At 50.0% G+C, this 23,278-nt stretch overlaps 1 protein-coding gene across 4 annotated transcripts in view; it reads left to right on the top strand.

Annotated features, from left to right (window-relative positions):
- Positions 1-23,278, top strand: part of DGLUCY (D-glutamate cyclase) — a 129,289-nt gene that overhangs the window by 97,067 nt on the left and 8,944 nt on the right. For all 4 annotated transcript variants that reach the window (XM_004476065.3, XM_058292435.2, XM_058292440.2 and 1 more), the window contains exons 8-11: positions 3,565-3,825; positions 10,556-10,655; positions 13,085-13,233; positions 21,006-21,125. In XM_004476065.3, the coding sequence (XP_004476122.2) occupies positions 3,565-3,825; positions 10,556-10,655; positions 13,085-13,233; positions 21,006-21,125 (630 nt within the window). The remainder of the gene's footprint in view (positions 1-3,564; positions 3,826-10,555; positions 10,656-13,084; positions 13,234-21,005; positions 21,126-23,278) is intronic.

Genomic DNA, 23,278 nt, shown 5'->3' with positions numbered 1-23,278 from the left:
TTTTTTTAAGATTTATTTTTTATTTATTTCTCTCCCCTCCCCGCCCCGCAAGTTGTCTGTTCTCTGTGTCCATTCGCTGTGTGTTCTTCTGTGTCTGCTTGCATTCTTGTCAGCAGCACCGGGAATGTGTGTCTCTTTTTTGTTGCATCATCTTGCTGCATCAGCTCTCTGTGTGCGCGGTGCCACTCCTGGGCAGGCAGCACTTTTTTTCACACAGGGCAGCTCTCTATGCAGGGTGAACTCCTTGTACGTGGGGCTTTCCTACACGGGGGACACCCCTGCGTGGCATGGCACTCATTGTGCACATCGGTCAGGAGGCCCTGGGTTTGAACCCAGGACCTCCCATGTGGTAGGTGCTCTATCAGGTGAGCCAAATCCGCTTCCTTTAGGACTTACTTTTTAACCTATTAGTGTGTTGTGGACATCTTTCCACATCATTACATCCACAACATTATTTTTTTTTTCACTTTTTAAAAAATTTATCGAAGTATATCACTCATACATAAACATACATAAAGAAATAAGTGTATAGTAATAGTTGTGAACTTACAAAACAAAGATTCATAACTTCATACAGGACTCTCATACCTAACCCTACTGCCAATACCTTGCATTGTTGTGAAACATTTTTAACTAATGATCAAAGAGCATCCTCAAAATATTACTACTAACCAAAGTATTCTTCCCCCAACCCACCCTATTATCAATATTACTATGTAATTTTTACATGAACATAAACAGTAAGTGTAGAGTAAAAATTGTGAATTTACAAAGCAAACATGCATAACATCATACAGGGGCCTATACACATCAACCCTCCACCAACACCTTGCCTTGTGAGACATTTGCTACAAATTATGAAACAATAAATAGATCTACTAATTGTAGTCCTTTTCTTACATTTGGTGTACTTTTTCCCCAACCCATCCTATTATTATTTTTAACATATATTTTTATGACAGAAGTTGTTTTGAAGATATTTTCCTATATTTTCTTTTAAAAGCTTTATGGTTCTTGCTTTTATATTTAGGTTTTTGATCAATTTTGAGTTAATTTTTGGGTAAGGTGTGAGATAGGGGTCCTCTTTCCTTCTTTTGGCTATGGATATCCAGTTCTCTCAGCACCAATTGTTGAATGGATAGTTCTGCCTGAGCTGGGTGGGTTTGACAGGCTAGTCAAAAATCACTTGACCATAAATGTGAGGATCTGTTTCTGAACCATCAGTTCAGTTCCATTGGTCTATGTGTCTATCTTTATGCCAGTACAGTGCTGTTTTTCACCACTGTGGCTAGGTAATATAATTTAAAGTCCAGAAATGAGAGTCCTCCAACTTTTCCCTTTTAAGATGTTTCTGGCTATTCAGGACCCCTTGCCCTTCCAAATAAGTTTGATAATTGTGTTTTCCATTTATTTTAAAATTGCTGGTGGAATTTTTATCAGGATTACATTGACTCTGTATATCAATATGAGTAATATTGACATCTTAATGATATTTAGTCTTCCAATCCATGAGCATGGAATATTCTTCTAATTATTTAAGTCTATTTTGATTTCTTTTAATAATGAGTTTTAGTTTTCTGAGTACAAGTACTTCACATCATTGGTTAAGTTTATTCCTGAATATATGGGTTTTATCAGTCATATTTTATTTTCACTACTCTTTTGACACTTTTAGTTACTTTTATTGATATAATCTTAATTTCTAGACTCTCTTCCAGGCCTCTCTCTCCTGTCTTTTCTTTTCAGGCTGAAGCACAACTTTTAGTATTTCCTGCAAAGTTGGTCTCTTGGTTACAAACTTTCTCTGTTTGTTTACCTGTGAATATTCTAAACTCACCCTCATTTTTTAAAGACAGTCTTGCTGCATATAAGATACTTGGCTGGAAGGTTTTTCTCTTGCAGTATCTTAAATATATCATACCACTGTCTTATTGCCTCCATGGTTTCTAATGAGAAATTAGCATTTAATCTTACTGGGTATCCCTTATATGTTATGCATTGCTTTTCTCTTGTGGGTCTCAGAATTCTCTCTCTGTCTTTGGCATTTGACATCCTATTAGTATGTGTCTCAGAGTTGGTCTGCTTGGATTTATTTGGATGGGAGTACGTTGTGCTTCTTGGACATGGATATTTATGCCCTTCAATAGGGTTGAGAAATTTTCTGCCATTATTTCTTCAAATATTCCTTCTGCCCCTTTTCTCTTCTCTTCTCCTTCTGGGACACTCATGACATGTATATTTGCATGTCTCTTGCTGTCATTTAGTTCCCTGAGACCCTATTCAATTTTTTCCATTCTTTTCTTCATCTCTTCTTTTGTTTGTTCACTTTCAGAGGCTGTTTCTTCAAGATCACCAATCCTTTCTTCTGTGTCCTTAAATGTGCTATTGTATGATTCCAGTGTATTTTTTATTTCATTTATTGTGCCTTCCATTCCCATAAGACCTGCTATTTTTCTCTGTATGCTTTCAAATTCATCTTTGTACTCAGCCAGTGTCTTCTTAATACCCTTAGTCTCTTTAGTCATCTCATTGAATTTGTTAAGGAGATTTGTTTGAACATATGTGATTAGTTGTCTCAACTCCTTAACGTCATTTGGAGTCTTATCTTGTTCCTTTAACTGGGCCATAGTTTCCTATTTCTTGGTGTGAATTGTCATTTTTTGTTGGTGTCTTGGCATCCCCTTACTAGAGAATCTATTCTGGGTACAGTTTCTCTCTTTAGTTTAGGGCTTTCTTGCCCTTTCTCCCTTGCTGGTTGTGCAGTAGGAGCCAAGAATGTAGTTGATGCTGTAAGCACCAACCGTGGAGGTTCAAGCTGCCCTTATTGCCCCAGGGACCAAGGAAGCTTCTCCCAACTTTCTCCTTTGCCAAGCGTCAGGACAGAGCCACAGCCGTGTGTAGTAATCCAAGTTGTGCAGGCCTAGATGTAGTTACCCAGACAGACATGAAGCTTCCCGCCTTTTTCTCCCCTGCCTGGGGCACTGATAGAACCGTAGGTGTGGGCAGCAGTCTACGCCGTGCGGGTCTAAAATGACCACAGTTTCCCTGGTAGATTTCCAACTACTCAGTCTGTGCCAGCCAAATGTACCTACAATTACCCAGATAGGCTGAAGCAGGGCCCGCCAGCCTCCTCCCTGCCAGAGGCGGGGCTGAACCTAGGCTAGGGCTGCAGGCCGATCTGGGTGAAAGAAACGGGTTCCTACCATCACTGTGATTTTCGGTCAGCCTGGCTTCCCCTCATGCTGAGGGCAGAGGCAAAATTGTGGCTTCAGGCCTCTTTCCAACTTGGACAGTTCAAACTTTAGCTGTTCTTAGGACTATACTTTAGCCAGCCAAATTTACTAATCAGTAGCTGAGATCAGTAGCCAACTGTCTCTCCCTCCCCTGTTTTTGGGAAATGGAGCTTCCAACTCCAGCCACAGAATAGCTCCTGAGGTGGCTTGCGCCACCAGAGTAGGATGATCATCGGCCTCTACGGCGTGGCCTGTAGCAGAAACTATTCTGAATGTGATTTTTTTGCCTTAACATAGATGTCTGATGATTTCCTTTTCTCTGGAATTCTAGGCAACCGTGGTATCAGGCACCTGCTCTGCAGGGACGAGCTGCTGCGGGCCTCCCTGGCTCTGTCCCACGCCCGCTCGGTGCTCATCACTACGGGGTTCCCCACGCATTTCACCCATGAGCCTCCGGAAGAGACCGATGGCCCCCCCGGAGCCTTGGCTCTGGCCGCCTTCCTGCAGGCCCTGGAGAAGGAGGTGTCCATGGTCGTGGACCAGAGAGCCTTGAGCTTGCACACACAGCTGGTCGAAGAGGCTGTTGAGCACGGTGAGCAGCAGTACAGACGTGGGCCATTTCCCCAGGCAGGGCTTTGTGGGGGGGAGACTGGAGGGAGTCAGCGTTTGTGGAAGTCCTGCCCAGCACCCAGGCCCAGCACCGTGCACTCGGCCCAAGGCATCTTCCGTGAGGCTCAGAACAGCTCTTTGGTTTAAGCTGCAGCATCTCCATTTTACAGATGAAACGGCTCAGCGGGGTTCAGGAAGCTTAGCCAGGCAGAAGGGGGAGCTGGAATTTGCACCTAAGTCCACCATATGCCAAAGCCCGTGGTCCTTCCTGGGACCCTGCTGCCTTCCCTATCAGAGGCAGCAGTGACCTGCTGAGTACTCAGGTCCCAGGCAGCTTGAGACCACCAGGGCTGGGGGCGGGGTCGTGGATCCAGGGTGGTCCGGAGGCTCAGATAGCAGGGTCCCGCTTGCCCCAGATGGGCAGGGATGCCCTGCTCTGCCCAGGCTTCCAGAGTAGCCAGGTGGGCCTTAGGCCTGCAAGTGTTGGTGGCTGGAGCTGTCCACAGGGTGGGATGGCCTCAGGGTACCATGTCTACAGCTGCTCCTCGCCTTCCTCCATTCTGCAGGAAGGGTTATTTGGGCAGCAGCTGGAAGCCTTTGAATTTTTTTAAGATTTGTTTATTTATTTCCCCGCCCCCCCACCACCACCTCCCTCCTCCTACCCTGACATTTTTGCTGTCTGTGTTGGCTTCTCTCCTCTAGGATTCACTGGGATTTGATCCTAGAGACCTCTGATGGGAGAGAGGTTCTCTGTCAATTGAGCCACCTCGGTTCCTGGTTTCTGCCGCTCTTCACCTTGACTCTCCCCTTGTCTCTGTGTTGATGCGTCATCATCTTGCTCTGTGACTCACTTGCACGGGGCACTGACTCGCCATGTGGGCACCTGCATGGGCACTCAGGCAGGCACTGGCTCACCACGTGGCACTCGTGCGGGCACTCAGGCAGGCACTGGCTCACCACGTGGCACTCGTGCGGGCACTCAGGCAGGCACTGGCTCACCACGTGGCACTCGTGCGGGCACTGGCTTGTCACGCGGGCATGCTTTCTCTTTTTCTTTTTCAGCAGGAGGCCCCAGGGATCGAACCCAGATCCTCCCATATGGTAGGCGGAAGCTCTATCACTTGAGCCATATCCACTTCCCAAAGCCTGTGAATTTAATCTGCTTCCCACCTCCTGTCTTGTATGTCCCTGAAATGTGTTTTTCAATTTTCCGTTTGCATGTTTTTAAGATCTGTTTTTATTTATTTATTCCCCTACCACCACCTCATTGTTTGCACTCACTGTCTGCTCTCCGTGTCTGTTTGTTGTGTGCTCATCTTTTTAGGAGGCACCAGGAGCCGAACCCGGACCTCCCGTGTGGGAGGGAGGGGCCCAATGGACTGAGCCACCTCCACTCCTGCCTGTTGTGTCTCTCGTAGTGTTTCCTCATGGTGTTTCTCTGCTCCGTCTGCTCACTGTCTTGCATAGGCACTGGTAACGGAAATTGTGACCTCCCGTGTGGTAGGCAGGTGCCCAACTGCTTGAGCCACATCCACTTCCCTCCCTTTAGCATTCAAAAAGGACTTCAGCCTCAGTAAGGAAAACCCTGAAACAGCTAGTATGTTGGAAGTCTCAAAAAGGCTGTGTCTATACACACAGAATCCATTTGATTCAGTAAGTGTGTACAGAGCACCTGCTATGTGCCAGGCACTATTTTAGACTCTCAAGATCCATCAGTGAATAAAACTGACAACAGTCCTGCCCTCATGGAGCCTATATTCTAACAGAGTGTGACAGACAATAAACATCCTAAAAAAGCAAGGCATAGCATGCTAGAAGGTGATGGTGCTAAGGGGAACAAAGACCAGATAAGGGAGTGGAGCGCTTGGGCTGGGAGGGCCTCCCCGAGAGGCGGATGTTGGGGTCAAGGCATGGAGGATTTGAGGGAGGGCCTGGCTGGCCGAAGGAGGCGTGTCCTAGGCTGTGGGAATAGCCAGGGCAGAAGCCACAGGGTGGAGAGGGCCCAGCATGTTCTAGAAATAGCCGTGGGCCGGCCAACTGGCCTGGAGTGAATTAGCAGTGAGGGTGGATAGGAGGAAGGAGCGCGAGTGGGGGCGGGAAAGCCTTTAGGCTCTGTGAGGACCCTGGCTTGGGGTCTAGTTGAGTGGGGGAGTTTGGGGAAGATACTGAGCTGAGCAGGGCCGTGTTCTGGGCTTGGTTCTGAAAGACCCCGCAGGCTGCTGCAGCGGCGAGGGCGGAAGCAGGAAGCCAGTTAGGCTGCTGCGGGCAGGAGGGGGTGGTGTGGGTGGTGCCTGGCCACGCCCTTCAGCCCACCTCGGGTTTCAGCTGCAGCAGGGGGTGGAAGGTCTGAGTCACGCAGCCCTGACCCGGCCCCTCCACAGGCCAGAGCCCTGCAGGTCTCTCCAAAGCTGGCGAAACCACTGGGCCCCGGGGCCACGCGCACAGACAGAAATGTGGGGCTGCCTTAGGGTACCCTCAGCCAACGGAGGCTGGGAGCCAATGGGTAAATGGGCCAGTTCCCTCCTTTTGGACAGATGATCCAGATCCTGAGGGAACTGAGGCCCCACTGCCCTCAGCAGGGTCCCCAAGAATGCACACGGCCCCCTAGTGCCTTTTCTGCTTTCCCAGCCACGCTTTCCCAGTCCCCTCCCTCCTGCTTTCCTGGGATCATCTCTCAAATGAGCCACCTGCACCCAAGTCTTGTGTCAGGCCCTGGTTTCAGGGGGACCCCACTGAAGACGATGAATGGTGCAGGTAGAGGTGAGAAGTGGACAGATTCTGCACATATTTTGAAAGTAGAGTCAACGTGATTTCAGGATGCATTGGGTATTGGTGTGAGATAGAAGAATCAGGGATTTGCTCTAAAGTTCTTGGCCTGAGTACCTGAAAGGGTGGCGTTACTACTGGGGGGGGGGGGGAGTAAAAGCTCGAGTTCGGGTTTTAACCTGTTAACTGTGATGTGCCTGTTAGACACCAAAGTGGAGTGTCAAGCAGGCATTTAGATTCATGAGCCTGGAGTTCAGGAGAGCCATCGGGGCTGGAAAGATTAATAGGAGGGCTGCTGGCAGGCTGGCATATTGATGGCACTGAAAGCCACGAGCCTAGATGAGCTCACCCAGGAAAGGAGTGGAGATGGAGAAGAGGACCTGGCGGGGGCACCCCAGACTCTCCACCTCAAGAGGTCGAGGAACAGAGTGGGGGTTGGAAGGGAGACTGAGAAGGCACAGCCATGGAGGTAGGCGGAGAGCCAAGGTACTGTGTTGTTACAGAGCAAAGAAAATCGTCGAGGAGGAAGGGACGGCCAACTTGTCATTGGCTGTCATCTCCATCCAGTCTGGCTTGGTGGAGATTTTTTGCCATCTGCTTTCCCAGAAGGAGCTTTGTCCTCTCTGCTCATGATAGCTCAGTGTAGAGGCTCCAACTAGACTTAAATTCAGAACTGGGCTTCGCTTAGAGGGTGGGTGTTGGAGAAAAACAGCACTCACTGGGACACAGAGACTGATATGACCACAGGCAGAAAATGTATTGAGAAGCTCTCCTGACGGAGGGGGTCTGAAGAACAGACTTTAGCCCACTCATGGAAGGTGCAGATGTGAATTTATACGGTACATCAATAGCTGGGGAAATGTTAGTTCGTGGGGAGGGTTTAGGGTCTAGAGTACAGCCTCGGGTCAATAAAAAGCTATAAACGTGAATTCTTCTTGTGTATGGCTTGGGGGAGGGGGTGGCTAGGAGGTGGGGTTTTCTTGGAATGCAGGAGGGTTTGATGGCCCAGAAGGGACATCCCACTCCACTCCCACTGTGATATGGCTCATTCTTGGGGGGAGATACGTTGTTTTCCACACGTAGGCAGCTTGCTCATTCGATTGGAATGGAGCCACAGCCTTATGACCTGGTAATCACTGCAGACCTCTAACAGTGGGAGTTGCTCTATTGGATTTTGCAGAGCTTTCATTACATTTGGATGAAGAACATAAAAGCAATTTGGCCTTTTAATGAAAATTATTTCATTCCTTTTTATAACAGAAGCCTAGGAAGTGTTTTCAAGAAGAAAAAGCCCAGTCATTTCTTTCCTGCCTTGAGCATAACCCAACCACAGAGCTTTCTTTGTAGGTCAGGACTGAAGGTCTCATCTGGCCGCCTGGCCTTTCTTTCCAGAAGCTCTTTCTCCCTGGGTGTGCTCCGCTTCGGACACGTTCGAGTCCCTGCCCTGTTTGCTCCCCGGTGCCCCTTCTTACTTGTGTCCTATGTCCTCTATCCAATTACGAGGAAGTAAGAAAGAGCCAGTCTCCCCTTAACACCTCTTAGGTGTACTTGGCACACGCACATCACTGTGTCCTCCTGGCAGTCCTGGGAGGGGGCCACTGTTAATCCCCGTTGTGCAGATGAGGAAACAGACGCTCCAAGTTCACGTAGCTTGCCCAAGGTCACGCAGCCAGGAAGTGGTGCTGAGAGCCACGCCCAGGGCCTTTGCTGAGTCCCGGGTCCAGCTGACCAGGATTCCGCCACGGCACAGGGAGGCACTGGCTCCTAGCTGTCGCTTCGCCTTAGAATGTTCTCGGGGCACACCCCTCGACAGGCGGACCCCCATCCCCTTGCCTTTCCTCCCCTAGATAGGGAGCGGGGCTGTGGAGGGAAGCCAGCGGGGAGCCACCCTGGAGGCCGTTTTAGAACCACGGTCAGTGGTTCCTGCTCCCAGGCACATCCCTCCTCATCCTCAGCTTGCCTCAGTGACTCACTGGGAAGACGGACACCTCCCAAAGGGCTGGGGCTGGGAAGGCGCTGTCCCGAGGCTACATTTCCTACACAAGCACATGGCTTCAGCACAATGGCTGCTTACCTGGGATCTTAATGGGAGGAGCATGGGGAGCTAAGGATGGACACTATGGGGGCGGCCAGTGCCCCCCCAGAGCTGCCCCTTGGCGCCCCTCCTAGGCAGTCCAGAAGCTCCTGCACAACCAGGAGGAACACACGGGTGGGGTCCCTGGCCCCTGGCCCCCAGCCCTCTTTACCTTCTTAAGCTCTGCACAGAGAAGGCTTTATCCTGGATGAGGCAAGGATTCTACCCCAAACTGCTCTGAGATGGATCAGGTCATGAAAACCAAATGTATTTTATTTTGGTATTTTCTGCCATTTCCACAGATTTGACAATAATTTGTATTATTTTTGTGATTAGAAAGGTGCTATTTTTAAGAGTCATTCATTTTGGAAATCACTCTGCTATAAGTATCGAGTCCAAGGCCCAGATGCCGGGATTTTCCCTCAGTTGCTCTTGACCTTCCCTGAAGGTCTGCCGGGAAGCAGCAGGTGAGAACTTGGGCTGGGAAGTGGAGTCACGACACCTACCTGCGTAGTTGGCCTTGCCCCAGTAATTGGACATCTCTGGACCTCAGTGTTCCTCCTCTGTAAAATGGGGATAATAGTGATTTTTGTCACACAATTGTGGTGAAAATTAAAGGAGAGTGCATGCAAGTGCTTAGCCACAGGCACGTGAACAAGTACCCAGCACTCATGGCAATGGCCCAAAGTGGTCTCCCACCATTGAAGCCAGCTACTAAGATAGGGAATCGATAGATGGATCTAGAACCTGGCAAGAGGTCCACGTAGACATCAATATTCCCCAAGGACTTTATCATTGGGCCCTCCTGGGGGATTGATTGGTGAGGTAATCAATTAAAAGGGCTGGAACTCCTCCCCTGCCATTAGCAAAGGGGTAGAATAATTAATGGTTCAAAAAGCAGGCGTGGGAAGCAGATCTGGCCCAAGGATAGGGTGTCCGCCTACCACATGGGAGGTCCAAGGTTCAAACCCAGGGCCTCCTGACCCATGTGACGAGCTGGCCCACGTGCGGTGCTGCTGCACACAAGGAGTCCCATGCCATGTCCCCCATGTAAGGGAGCCCCACGCGCAAGGAGTGCGCCCCGTAAGGAGAGCCGCCTGGCACGAAAAAAGTGCAACCTGCCCAGGAATGGCGCCATACACTCGGAGAGCTGACGCAGCAAGGTGACAAAACAAAAAGAGATACAGATTCTGGGTGCCGCTGACAAGAGTACAAGTGGACACACGAACACACAGCGAATGGACAGAGAAAACAGACAACCAGGGGCGGCGGTGAGGTGGGGAAGGGGAGAGAAAGAAATAAAAAATAAATCTTTAAAAAAAATTTTAAAAAGCAGGTGCAAGGCCTGAACACTCTCTCCCCTCTGGACCCCAACTCTGGCTGCCTTCTCCCCCACTTGATTCACTACGCAAGTAAAACCTAGGCATTTATAATCTATAATGGAGAGTTGTAGTCTATGAATCAGCCGCTTTATCACTTTTCAGCACTTTCCTTTTCACCTGGAAACCATGGTCTGTTATTTTCTCCCATTTCTCGTCCCTGCCTGAATAAATCACTGGCCTGTCTCACCTAATGTGTTCTTGAAATTCATTTCTGTAGCATAGTCGAGAACCTAGACAAAATCCGATAGCACTGTTGTTGTGCTACGAGCATCTTGCATGCAGCATACTTGCCAGCCCACAGTATCAGTGACGCTAGCCCCGATTCCTCCTGCCCTCCCCCCCAACCATAGGGTTTACCCGGGACCAAAAGTAAACCTGAGTATCCCCTGCGGTGAAGTCTTGGCTTACCTAACAAAGCGTTGTAAGCTGGCGTGAATTCCCAAAACGCAACCTTAGGGCTGACGTGTCCACCCTTTGCTTTCACTTTCAAGGTGTTCTGAAGGTGCAGATCCCAATATTAACTTACCAAGGTGGATCAGAGGAAGCTGCTCAAGCGTTTCTGTGCAAAGGCGGGGACCCCAAGTCGCCCAGGTACGTGTCACGTCTCTGTTGCACTGTGGAATGATGTCAACCACTGTTTCTGCTCACCTCAGCCCCCCCATAGAGAACAAAGTCAGGGACCCAGGAATAAAAGGGCTCTGGTGGCCCAGACTAGCCGGTGAGTCTGGGGGACTTCAGAGGGAAGTAGCAGGTCCCTGGTCAGCACAGAGCGATGACACGTCTTCCTACTAGGAGGAGGAGATAGGAGAATTATATATTTAAAAAGGGGAAAGAAACTACGAACAAAAGATGAGCAACTTCTCAAACTGGGTCAGGACTCACTAGAAAGTGGTGAAGTCATTTCAGCAGGGGCATCAGCACTTTTGAAAAGCGAAGTAGAGTTGAACAGAAAATATGATTGTATGTCTTGTATAGAAATGGTAAATAGTATCTTATGAAATTGTGTGTGTGTGCATGTTTGCATTTCTTACTGTGTGTTGTGATCAACCATTTTGGACAATACTTCTCATTGTTTGTAGGGCTTGCTTCGGATCTTATAAACTTTAACAGTGGTAATACAACCCACAGTAACAAGTACATTTTACATTGCAAACCGGTAAACAGACACATAAACTGAAAGAGAAGTTTCAAAAAGCAATCTTTACTCCTGCTATGTGCAATGTACTCTGATATTTTCTGTTCTATTCTATCCCATCCCATCCTAGTCTATTCTTATTCTATTTGATTCTATTCTACTTTTTACTATTCTATGCTGCTTCTTTCTACTCTACTTTTTGAAAAAATGCTGATCAGGCCCAATAAATGGATTTCACAACCCACTCATGAGTGTCCACATAGGGTTTTAAATCATTGCTTTATTGGGCTTTGAGGGCATAGCAATATCGCAGCTCACAGCTGAATCAAGAGAAAGCACGGCTGTGGCTCCGATATGCTATTTCAAGCTGCCAGAACTTGTGTGTTGCATATTAGAAAGGTTTCTATCCCCCAAACGGTTGGCATGCAAACCAGATCTCATTCCTAAGGGAGAAACTACAAAATCCTCTTGGGTGGGACCCCGGATGCGAGATAACGGAGGTTTGACTTTGTTTACTGCGTGCAGGGGAGGTGAGCCAGCTCTGAGGGTGGGAAGAGGGAATTCTGTTCTCTTTGGAGAAGATGCATTACCTCTTCCTGGAGAGCAGGCTTCCCATGAATGAATTACTTCCTGCTTTAGCTAAATGGATCCTTCCAGCCTGAAAAATCAATATACCTCTACCTCTTATGTAATTGGGTTCTCCCAGGGGAAGGTCCAGATACAGCATCCTCCCTCCAGAACAGAGGGAAACAGTGATCTCAGCAGGAGCACCTGTTCTAAGCTGCCTTTTCATTACCGCCGACGTAGGTCTAGAGGGAATTCCAGGTCCAAGCTCCTGCCTCTTGCCCATTCTGCTTCCCGGCCGCTGCCTTTTTCCTGCTCTGGAAACGTAGCCTCGGGCCTCCTCATATAAGGCATAAAAATTTGAGCACAACTAAAGGATATGGTCAGGCACAGAGACGTTGTTTCTAAAAAAACCTTTGCAGAAAAAGTATTCAGAGTTAAGATTTTTAAAGAATTCCAAGGAGGGGAGGGGGAGGTGGATTTAGAGAGATGTAAAAATTCAATTCTGATGTTCTTAGATTATAAAAAAAAATTCTTGCTAATAATAATGGCCCCCAAAATAGCCAATACTTACTGAGCAGTGAGTAGGTGCTGGTGCCTATGCCAAAGGCCCAGTGTGCATTTTCTCATCTAATCCTTTCAGCAATGTAGGAGGTAGGTACTGTTGTGAGGACATTTTACAAGTGCAGACAGTGCAGGACCTGGAATCCAAACCTAGAAAATCTGATTCCACATTTTTTTTAGGAAGTACTGGGGATTGAACCCAGGACCTCATCCTTGGGAAGCAGGCGCTCAACCACTGTGCTACGCTCGCTCCCATTCCGTACTCTACATTCGTACACCTTGCTCTCTGGGCCCATTCTCTCTCTCTCTCTCTTTCTATTTGTAAAATAAGTTCGTCTTGTGTAAGATCTACTTGTCTTCTAACTTGTCTGTAAACTGGACAAGATCCTGGAAGGGGCCCTGTGGGCCATTAGTAGCCGACAGTCCCAACCACAGGGAGCGGGTGCTCCGGCTGGGGAAGGGGATCGGGCTGAACTCCAGGAGGGGCCATCGCAGCAAGCTGCCCACAGGCCTTCCTGCTCTCCAGCCCCGACTCTAGCACAGGACTCATAAGGATCCCCATCTTACTTTTTAAAATCACCTGGCTGGTCGGCTGGCTCCCGGCCCCGGGCCTGGACCATTGTAGGTGCTCCAGCAGGTTTTGTAGGAATGAAGGCATCAAAGAACGAACAAAGGCTCCTTCACACAAAGTCAGGCAGGCGCCACCCACAAAGCAGCCCCCCTTTCCCTAAGGACCGCCGCCCTTGCTTCCCGGCAGATTTGACCATCTGGTGGCCATAGAGCGCGCAGGAAGAGCCTCCGATGGGAATTACTACAATGCAAGGAAGATGAACATCAAGGATTTGGTTGACCCCATTGATGATCTTTTCCTTGCAGCGCAGAAGATTCCTGGAATCTCATCAACTGGTAAGTCAGGAGCCCAGAGAACTCAGGCACAGACGAAAACATGGCAGCACTCACTGCCTTTCTATTGACTGTTGAGTACACAACAGGAAAGGGTTTACAGGACCATTGTCCCCAGAGATGGTCTTTGTTTATTAAGGTCAGTGTAGACACCGGGGACACTGCCCTTTAGAAATCCAGCATTCCCATAAGTAAGGGTGGGAAATGACACTCACCCAAGAACCTCCTATTTGCCCAACTTCAAGATGATGAAACTCATAATAAAATAATACCAATAGCAAAAAATAAAAAATAAAAAAATAATACCGATAATAAAATTTGAGGTATGGCATATTATTTTTGTCTTATAGGATTAAAGGTATCATGTGTACCATGTATGAATTTTATGAGGCATATTAATTAAAATATATCTCTTAAATACATGGCCAGTAGAACATTTCTATTGATCGAAGTATAATAATGTAGTAACTTGTGTTTGTATAGAACTTCATAGTTTACTAAGTGTTTTCACATCCATGCCTTGTTTAAGCCTCTTTTATTTATTTATTTATTTCTCTCCCTTCCTCTCCCCCCGCCCCCAGTTGTCTGTTCTCTGTGTCCATTCACTGTGTGTTCTTCTGTGTACACTTATATTCTTGTCAGCGGCATTGGGAATCTGTGTCTCTTTTTGTTGCATTATCTTGCTGCGTCAGCTCTCCGTGTGTGCAGTGCCATTCCTGGGCAGGCTGCGCTTTTTTTTGTGCTGGGCGGCTCTCCTTACAAGGCGCACTCCTTGCGCGTGGGACTCCCCTATGCGGGGGACACCCCTGCGTGGCACAGCACTCCTTGCGTGCATCAGCACTGCGCGTGGCCAGCTCCACACGGGTCACGGAGGCCCGGGGTTTGAACCCTGGACCTCCCATGTGGTAGGCAGACAGTCTGTCTGTTGAGCCAAATCCACTTCCCTGTTTAAGCCTCTTAAAAACCCAGCAGGTAGGTAAGGCAGGTATGCTCTCCAGCAATGGCCCAGGAAGGTTCCTTGACTTTCTCGAGGTTGTCTGGCTAATTAGCGTTGCTGGCAGATTTGGGACTGGAGTCCAGACTCCCAGGCTTAACCCATTGTGCTTTTCATGAGTCGTGTCGCCATTATGAATTTCTGGAAGGCTTGTGTAACTCCCAAGGGGAATCAGCATTCCTCCCTTTGGGAAGTAGGTCTCGGGCCTGGCGTAATTCAAACCTGTTTCACGTCTGCGTTTGTCCTCTGTCCAAACTCTTCAGAGTGTTTCCCAGACTCATTAGTCTCCTTTGGCTTTTGAGGTTTGGATGAGACAATGAAAGCCTTTCTGGGCCAATTAGAAAGTTTCTGCAAATCACCCTGCCCTTCCCAGAAGCAGCAGCGGGTGTGGTAGGTGCAGCGGGGTCGGCTCATTTCCTGTCTCTGTGCTGGGTGGGTGGAGGCCTTTGAGGCCTGTGAGGGGAAGGTGGTCCCAGGGTGGAGGAGGACAGGGTCTCCAAGTCTAAGGGGGCATTCAGGGTCCAAAGGAGCTGCTGGAGATGGAGACCTGCTCCTGCCCCACCAAGTGCCACCCCCTACCCTGCCCAGTCTGTGCAGTGTGGCCCTAAGATGCCAGAGGAAGCAGGTGGGGCTGGCGGGTGGCAGCTTCAAACTGCCCCTTTTGAGGACTTCTGGACCTTTCTCTTACCTCAGGCATCCAGGCCCCTTCTATCACCTCCCACAGCCTCCTAACAGCAGGGTCGCCTCCCCAAATATTCCTTTCCTTCCTTTGCTCCATCAAACTCCCTGTTCCTGTTTCCTTGGTGTTTTAGTTTCCTTACTACTTAAAACAAATGCCATGAAATGGGTCAGCTTAAACAAAGGGAATTTAAGCTTAGAGGCCATGAAAATGTCCTGATCAAGGCATCATCAAGGCCATTCTTTCTTCCCAAAGACCAGCTGCTGGCCATCCTTGGCTCCTGTGCCACATGGCAAGGCACATGGTGGCATCTGTGGGAACCTCCCATCTCTTCTGGGTTTCATTGCTTTCAGCTTCTTGTTTCTGTAGCTTTCTCTCTGTATTCATTCTGTTTATAAAGGACTGCAGTAAGAGAATTAAGACCCATCCTGAATGAGATGGGTCACACCTTAACTGAAGTCACTTCACCAAAAGGTTCTACTTACACAGGAATGGGTTAACTTTAAAAATGTGTTTTTCTGGGGTACCTACACTTTCAAGTCACCATACATGGGCAGCTGCCATGTCATGGACATAGCATTCAACTGAGAAAATCAAGACCCCTGGGTTTATCTCCACCTTATACTCACTACCCAGGTACTGCCCCTCTGGAGACTGGGGTAGGGTGGGGGTCTCTGTAAAGTGAGGACAATCATGCCCATCAGACAACTGGCATGAAAAGCTAAGAGATGAAGCCAATAAAATGCTAAAAATCAAAACACAGAGGTAGGATTAGATGAAATAGAAATAGAAATGCTGGTTGGTGTTACTATTTTTTTTCTTTCACCTGATGGGCAACACGGAGAAAACTGTTCAGGGAAAATCCTCTGATTGTGAACTGACCCAAGGTGTCATGCAGGAGAGAAATGATCATCACATTAATGATGCATTAATACAACTTTCCCAGCTGTTAATCTGTTTTCTCAACTCTCACACATAGATTGTATACATTATGCTCCTTGAACACAGTGAACAGGAATGCTACACAATTTGGGGGGTAACCATTCATACTATACCTTTTCCCCTTTTAAATTCTATTAAACGGGCTTAAGATTTCCAATCAGTGAAGCTACATAGGCCACTACCATGGCCAAATGACCTCATTTTTCTCAGTTTGTATAGTCTGAGGCACAGGCAACAACAGATTATTATTACTTAACCTTCTGAGTCTGGCCCCTAGGTCTGTGCACACACTGTTCCCTCTCCTTGGAAAGTTTCCAAACCCACCTGGCTTTCTGGGACTTGTATTCCAAGCAACAGCAGATCACCTCTTCTGGGAAGCCTTCTTAGGTGTCCTCCTATGGGCTCTCCAACCCATCAGGCTCTGGCCCTTTAACTTGTCATCTCAATGCCTGCATTGGTATGCTCTTAGCATTTCAGTTGGAGCAGGGGCCCAGCTGATGGTGATCCCCTGTTGCCTTTCACTTGTTCCTTTAAAAGGCTATTCATCCATAAAAAGTCCAAGCAACATCCTCGTTCATAGCCCAGGACTGCATGAGGTACTGCCCCATCTTGTGCACGGTTGCTGGAGTGAGCACGATGCAGCTGGAACTGCTGGGCTGGGCCCCACAAGGTCTGGTAGCCACGATGTCCACTTTTCCTGTGGAGCCACTCCGCTGCTCCTTGGGTTTCATCCGCTGGTGGGCGACCCACAGGTCTTTTCCGCATAGACAGTGGCCCACAACAGGTCACTGCTCTTCCAGCACCCACAACCCACCCCGGCTGGGGATGGCAGCTCTCACAGCGATCAGACGCCACAGGGTTAAACCCTCTACTTGCAACAGCGTGGTATGTTGCACAGAGTTGCTTTTCTAAGGGGCTGTCACTTTGGCCCCTTTCTACAATTGTGACTAAAACCCAAGGGGAATTTGTTTAGAATGTTGCCTTTGCCACAAGCCTCACCCAAAACCAGTACTGGGGGAAACGGACTTTGGCCCAGTGGTTAGGGCGTCCGTCTACCACATGGGAGGTCCGCGGTTCAAGCCCCGGGCCTCCTTGACCCGTGTGGAGCTGGCCATGCGCAGTGCTGATGCGCGCAAGGAGTGCAGTGCCACACAGGGGTGTCCCCCGCGTAGGGGAGCCCCACGCGCAAGGAGTGCACCCATAAGGAGAGCCGCCCAGCGCAAAAGAAAGTGCAGCCTGCCCAGGAATGGCGCCGCCCACACTTCCCATGCCGCTGACGACAACAGAAGCGGACAAAGAAACAAGACGCAGCAAAAAGACACAGAAAACAGACAACCGGGGGAGGGGAGGGGAATTAAATAAAAATAAAAATAAATCTTTAAAAAATAAAAAAAATAAAAAAATAAAAAAAACAAAACCAGTACTGGTGCAGGCCACGCCCAATTCACAGGGTAAGTCAGGGTCCCTCCCCCCTTCCTGACTTCTTAGAAGCAGCTTGCTGGGGGTCCTCCTATACCCATGCACAACCTTCCCTGAATTAACAAGTAAAAACATACCATGGTTTTACTCCAACAACACTTGCAAGGTCCATTGTACATCTGGCTGTATCCAGCCTTTGCCGGCTGCTGCAGGAGTCCAAAACGGCAATGTATTCTCCATCCACTTCAGGAGCACAGCCACAGATGTAGTGGATACCTTTGTTGTTTTGGGGGTCAGTGACTGTCCCAGAAGTTTCTCTCTTAATTTTCATACCTTTTCTAAAACATTTCAAATGAATTTATGTTGCTTTTTACTTCTGCACCTTTACCATGATTACATGAATTAACAAGTATTTTAACAGTACAGGATCAGCATCAATTCAGTTTCTTTTTACTAATGGCTTCCTGGAATTAACTATTTAATTATTTCAGTCTAAACAATGTGTTTACAAACTTTTTGTAACTATCCATAACCACATAGATCATAGTTACTTCATCTCAAAACTATTTCACTTTACAAAACACATTCCCTTACTTACTGCTACTTCTACAATGCCTTCTACAACATTCTATAGTCATTCAAGCCTTGTCTTACATATTTCTATCCTGGTTTTTATGAAAAACAACTGTCTTATCTCAGAACAAAACACATTCCCTTAAATTTATCAGATTGTAGTCAGCATTGACTGTGAATTCACTTACACAAACCTTTTACTTCTTTCTATATCCATTAAGTCTCATATCCATCATTCTGTTTCCTTTGGTATGGCTGTTTCCAAACTCTCCATCATTTCATGTCTCGGATTTTTCAAAATCTCCTCTGGGATCAGTGTTGCCTGTAATATGCAAGCTCATTTTTGGAAACTCTTTTATTAGTAGTAAGCAACCAGTTAGGATTTTTTCTGATTGGCACAGACTAGTCTAAGCTCTCTATTGAGCTTCTTTCACCCAGCACACACAGGATTCAGCAGTCTATTGTTTCTCAGAGCAATCTCCCAAGGCTGCTAACAAGGGCCAAGCAGTGGCCGCAGCCATGGCCAATGCTCTTTCTTTTTTAAGAAGACATCTTCCACATTCTTCTCTAACTGTACTAAATTCTTCTCTAACTGTTCTAACCCTGCATGCATATATGGGGCATCCCCCAAGTCATGTACAGCACCCCAAATCTGATTTCCTAGGCACAAGCAGACTGACAAGGTTAAACAGAATCACATAGAGGAACAGGGCCACCCTGGGATTTCCCCTACAGACTTCCCGATAAAGGGCAGGATTTCCCCTGCAGAATTCCCAGTAAAGGGTGGGATTTCTCCTGCAGAATTCCCTGTGACTGCCATGCCATCTGTAGCTCTTACACCGTTAGGAGACCCTGGAATATCCTGCCAGCTATGCCAATTGCAATGCAGAAGGTCAAGCCAGGGAAGGTTGACCAAATAAAGTGATACTCCAGAGAAATCACACAGGAGTCCAGCACCAATTATGCCTTTATTACTCACATAATCTGGTGGCAGCCGGCCAGGAGTAGCTCCTCTCTGCCTTACAGGACCCGGTGGTGGCCAGCAGGGAGGTGCCACGCCGCCTAATGGACATGCTTAGGTTTTATAACGTTACAAACGGCAGGACACAAGGGTTACTAGTTAGCAATTACCAGACCTCCTGATTATTACCGCAGATGTCCTTCAACGCTTACGTCCAGCGCCGTGGTTGTGAGGGCCAGGTGGTTGGCCAGACCAGCCTGTCCTCATCCCAGGACATGGGGTCCATGGCAAGGGTATTCCACCTTCGTTTACCCTACCCAGGCTTTGCTTATTCACCATTACCAGTTCTGCTGAAGTCCAGGCGTCTGATGCTCCAAGTGGCCCAGCCCTAGTCACCCCCCACCGCACAATGAAAGCCTTGGAGGGACTTCTTTAACCTACTCCAATCCAGTCTAGCAAGCAGCAATCAAACAAAAACAACCCAACACTGGCTGAGAGGTCCCGCTCTGTCCTTGAGGGACATGAATGAAAGGTTATCTTTTTTTTTCTTTTTAAAGATTTATTTATTTATTTAAACCCCCCCCCCCCGTTGTCTGTTCTCTGTGTCTATTTGCTGCGTCTTATGCGTCTTGTTTCTTTGTCCGCTTCTGTTGTCGTCAGCGGCACGGGAAGTGTGGGCGGGAAGTGTGGGCGGCGCCATTCCCGGGCAGGCTGCACTTTCTTTCGCGCTGGGCGGCTCTCCTTATGGGGCGCACTCCTTGCGCGTGGGGCTCCCCTACGCGGGGGACACCCCTTCGTGGCACAGCACTCCTTGCGCGCATCAGCACTGCGCATGGGCCAGCTCCACACGGGTCAAGGAGGCCCGGGGTTTGAACCGCGGACCTCCCATGTGGTAGACGGACGCCCTAACCACTGGGCCAAGTTCGTTTCCCGAAAGGTTATCTTGAGACAGCTGCAGCCGTCTTCTGGAGGCAGGATTCAAGTGCCCTGCTAATCTGCAGAATCCTCCAGAAATACCTGATCTCTATCCCTTGGGCTCAGAGCACCACCTCAAAGGGAACAGGCTGTCGGAGGTGCCTGTTAATTATGTTTAGCCAATCCACCTTGAACACCACTCATTTCACCAATGAAATAAACCTTCTCTAACATCTGTTATGCTAATTAGCAAATGTCTGGTGCTAATCAGAAGGGCCTCTCCACTGGGGACTCTTGCAAAATGTTGACTAACCACACCTGGGCTGTGTATTCCTGATTTGGGTACACCACACGTTCACCGGGCAACCCTCTGGTGTAGATTAAAGGTAACTAACACCTGCATTTCACATTCTTGGAACTGAAGTCTTTTCAAGTAAATGGCAGAACTAACTGATCACCCTGCACCAGTCCCTTCTACCCGTTGGCCCGCTCTGAGCAGGGGCCACGTGAAGGGAGCCCTAACTTCCACCATACCTGCATCTCCCCTTGGGCCTCGCGCCACCAGCACAGAGGGCGCTCCATCTGTGACCAGAGAACGTGATCCCAAAGGGGACACACCCAGGCTCTGGTGAGTTCCAAACTTTGACTCTTTTTTTTTTTTTAATTTATGTATTTCTCTCCCCTTCCCTCCACCGCCCCCCCCCCCCCCCCGCCCAGTTGTCTGCTCTCTGTGTCCATTCGCTGTGTGTTCTTCTGTGTGTGCCTCTGTTCTTGTCAGCGGCACCGGGAATCTGTGTCTCTTTTTGTTGTGTCGTCTTGCTGTGTCAGCTCTCCATGTGTGCAGCACCATTCCTGGTCAGGCTGAACTTTCTTTCGTGCTGGGCGGTTCTCCTTATAGGTCGCACTTCTTGCACGTGGGGCTCCCCTACATAGGGGACACCCTTGTGTGGCATGGCACTCCTTGCGTGCATCAGCACTGTATGTGGGCCAGCTCATCACATGGGTCAGGAGGCCCTGGGTTTGAACCCTGGACCTCCCATGTGGTAGGCGGACACTCTATCCACTGAGCCAAGTCCGCTTCCCACTTTGGCTCATTTTTAAGCGGAGAAGTCTCTAGAAGACCCGAGGGCAAAGTCCTACATCTCCAGGTTGTCTGAAAATATATCCAAAGCCAACTCCTTCCCCCTCCCAGAGAAAATGGGGCACAGTGGGAGCAGCGTACCACCCTGCCCCACTGCCATCTTTGTTTCTCCCAATCCCATCCATTGACTCAGTGCCCCTTTTTTTTCCAGGGGTCGGTGACGGAGGTAATGAGCTTGGGATGGGCAAAGTCAAGGAGGCTGTGAGGCAGCACATTCGCAATGGGGCTGTCATCGCCTGCGACGTGGGGGCCGACTTTGCCATCATCGCTGGTGAGTGCGCAGATGGCAGTCAGGTGGGCGGCCCAGGGTGGGGCACCAGGGTGGAGATGGGACCTGGCTTGCAGGCTCCGGTCTCTCATTCGGTCATTCAACAAACATTTTTGAGTACCCACTGTGTGCCAGGCAGGCACTATTCTAGGTCCTGGGCTTGTAGCAGGGGACAGGAGCGATCCCTGGTCCACAGAGCTGACATCCCAGTCCTGAGCCCTTAAATACATGTGCCAGATCATTCCAGATAGTGCCAAGAGCTACACGGGCTGTGGAAGAGGTAGATGAGAGAGAGTGGCAGGCGGCCACTTAGACCTGTGCTCAGAGGGGCTTCTCCGAAGAGGAGACACCTGCGCCTTCAATGGTGCCTCCGGCATGGTGGGCAGGAAGAAACAATCTGGTAAACATTTGGAGGAAGCAAGGGCTCAGGTCTGCCCAGGGTTGCTGCAGCTCTGCCCAGGGTCGCTCTGCCCGCCCCTACCCCGGGCCAACCTTTCCTGTGCCCAGTGCTTCCTCGCCCCCCGCCCCACCCCGAGCTTCGGGAAGACTGGCAGCCCCCAGAGAAAGGCTCCCTCCCGCTTCCTGGTTAAAGGCAGCCTGGAGCCCTTAGCTTTATGGCTGGAACACACAGAAAAGCACAAACCCAGACCCTGAGGCCCCCTGAGACGCTTGCTGTGGGCAGAGCCACCTTTCCAGTCTCTGGGGAACCCTCAGATTTCTGCACGTTTATCCGCCTCCGAGAATGTCGGCTCTGCCTGATGGACCCTGAGGACTAGACCAGCTTCCAAAGCGAAGAGGACGATCCTGGAGGGCAGGAGGGGGGACGCTGTTGTCCCGGATGGGACCACTGGTGAGAACCCATGGGCTAGGACTCCTCCAGGAGGGGTCTGAGCTGCCGGGTCCTAAAGACAGCTTGGGGTGTTCCTTCAGCGCAGCATAGACAGGAAAGAGCAAGGGCCCTGCAAGCAGTCAGGCACCGCTCCTGGCCCATCAGGTGGGCCGCCACGAGGGTGGAGACAGCTTCCGGAAAGCTGCCTCAGTGGGCCCTGGGTCAGGGGAGTCCCCGAGCCGATCTGCTGCTCTCGCTGCAGGCTGGGCGGTCAAGGCAGGCAGCAGGCAAGCAGTGGGGGGTGCTCCCAGGAGGGTGAGTTAGGGCCGTGCCCTGCCCACACCTGTCCACTTCTCGATGCCCCAGATGGAGGAGGCAGCCCCTGGCAGCCAGCACCGTGGGGCTGAAGGAAGCAGAGAGGAGGAGGCCGTCGCAGCCCACCAGCCGGTGGCACCCTGGCCCTCACGGTGTGCTGTGCTGTCCCCTCCTGCATGGCACCTGCATCCCAAATCAAGGTCGGCGGTGGGACTCGCCTCACCTGGGGGTCCCGGGGAGAGCCCCTGCAAGTGAGAGCAGGGCTGGCCCTCTCTCCCTGGGGGTCCCCTCGCAGCCTCATCTCCCCAACCTCACAGTGTGCCCTGTGGTCCAGCCTGGCAATTAGCCCAAGTTAGATGACCCTTCTCTGAGCCCCTCCACACCAGTCCAAATCGACACCCCAGCACAGCGCGCCCCACCCTGGGCTTGGCTGGGCAGAGCCCATCTCTCCCGTGGGTGCAGAGCTCCTGGGGGGAACCCAGGCTTCTTGCTGTTTGAGTCCTCCAGCACCTGAGGGTGGCAGGTCCTTAGCCAGTTTCTGGAACTGAATGGAGAGCCCAAGAGCTTTCAGAGGCGTCAGGGAGGGGGCCGCACGGGGGCACGAGGCTCTTTGGAGCAGGCTGGTAGGAGGACCTGAGGCCTGGCTGGGGGTGGTGCTGACCCTCACATCTGTGAAGGGGGGGATGCAGCCCAGCTGCTGGAGCTGCCCCCAGCCTTCTCAGGAAGGAGAAGCCCGCACGGGGGAAGGGGATGTGGCTCAACTGAAAGAGCGTCCACCATATAGGACCATATAGGAGGTCCAGGGTTCAAACCCAGGGCCTCATGGCCCATGTGATGAGCTGGCCCACGCAGTGCTGCCACACACAAGGAGTGCCGTGCCACACAGGGGTGTCCCCCGCGTAGGGGAGCCCCATGCGCAAGGAGTGCGCCCCACAAGGAGAGCCACCCCGTGCGAAAAGCGCAGCCTGCCCGAGAGTGGTGCCACACACACGGAGAGCTGACGCAGCAAGAT

The sequence above is a fragment of the Dasypus novemcinctus genome, chromosome 3, assembly GCF_030445035.2.
Source record: "Dasypus novemcinctus isolate mDasNov1 chromosome 3, mDasNov1.1.hap2, whole genome shotgun sequence".
Lineage (NCBI taxonomy): Eukaryota > Metazoa > Chordata > Mammalia > Cingulata > Dasypodidae > Dasypus > Dasypus novemcinctus.
Note: the sequence above shows the minus strand (reverse complement) of the source record. Positions and strands in the feature narration are given on the sequence as shown.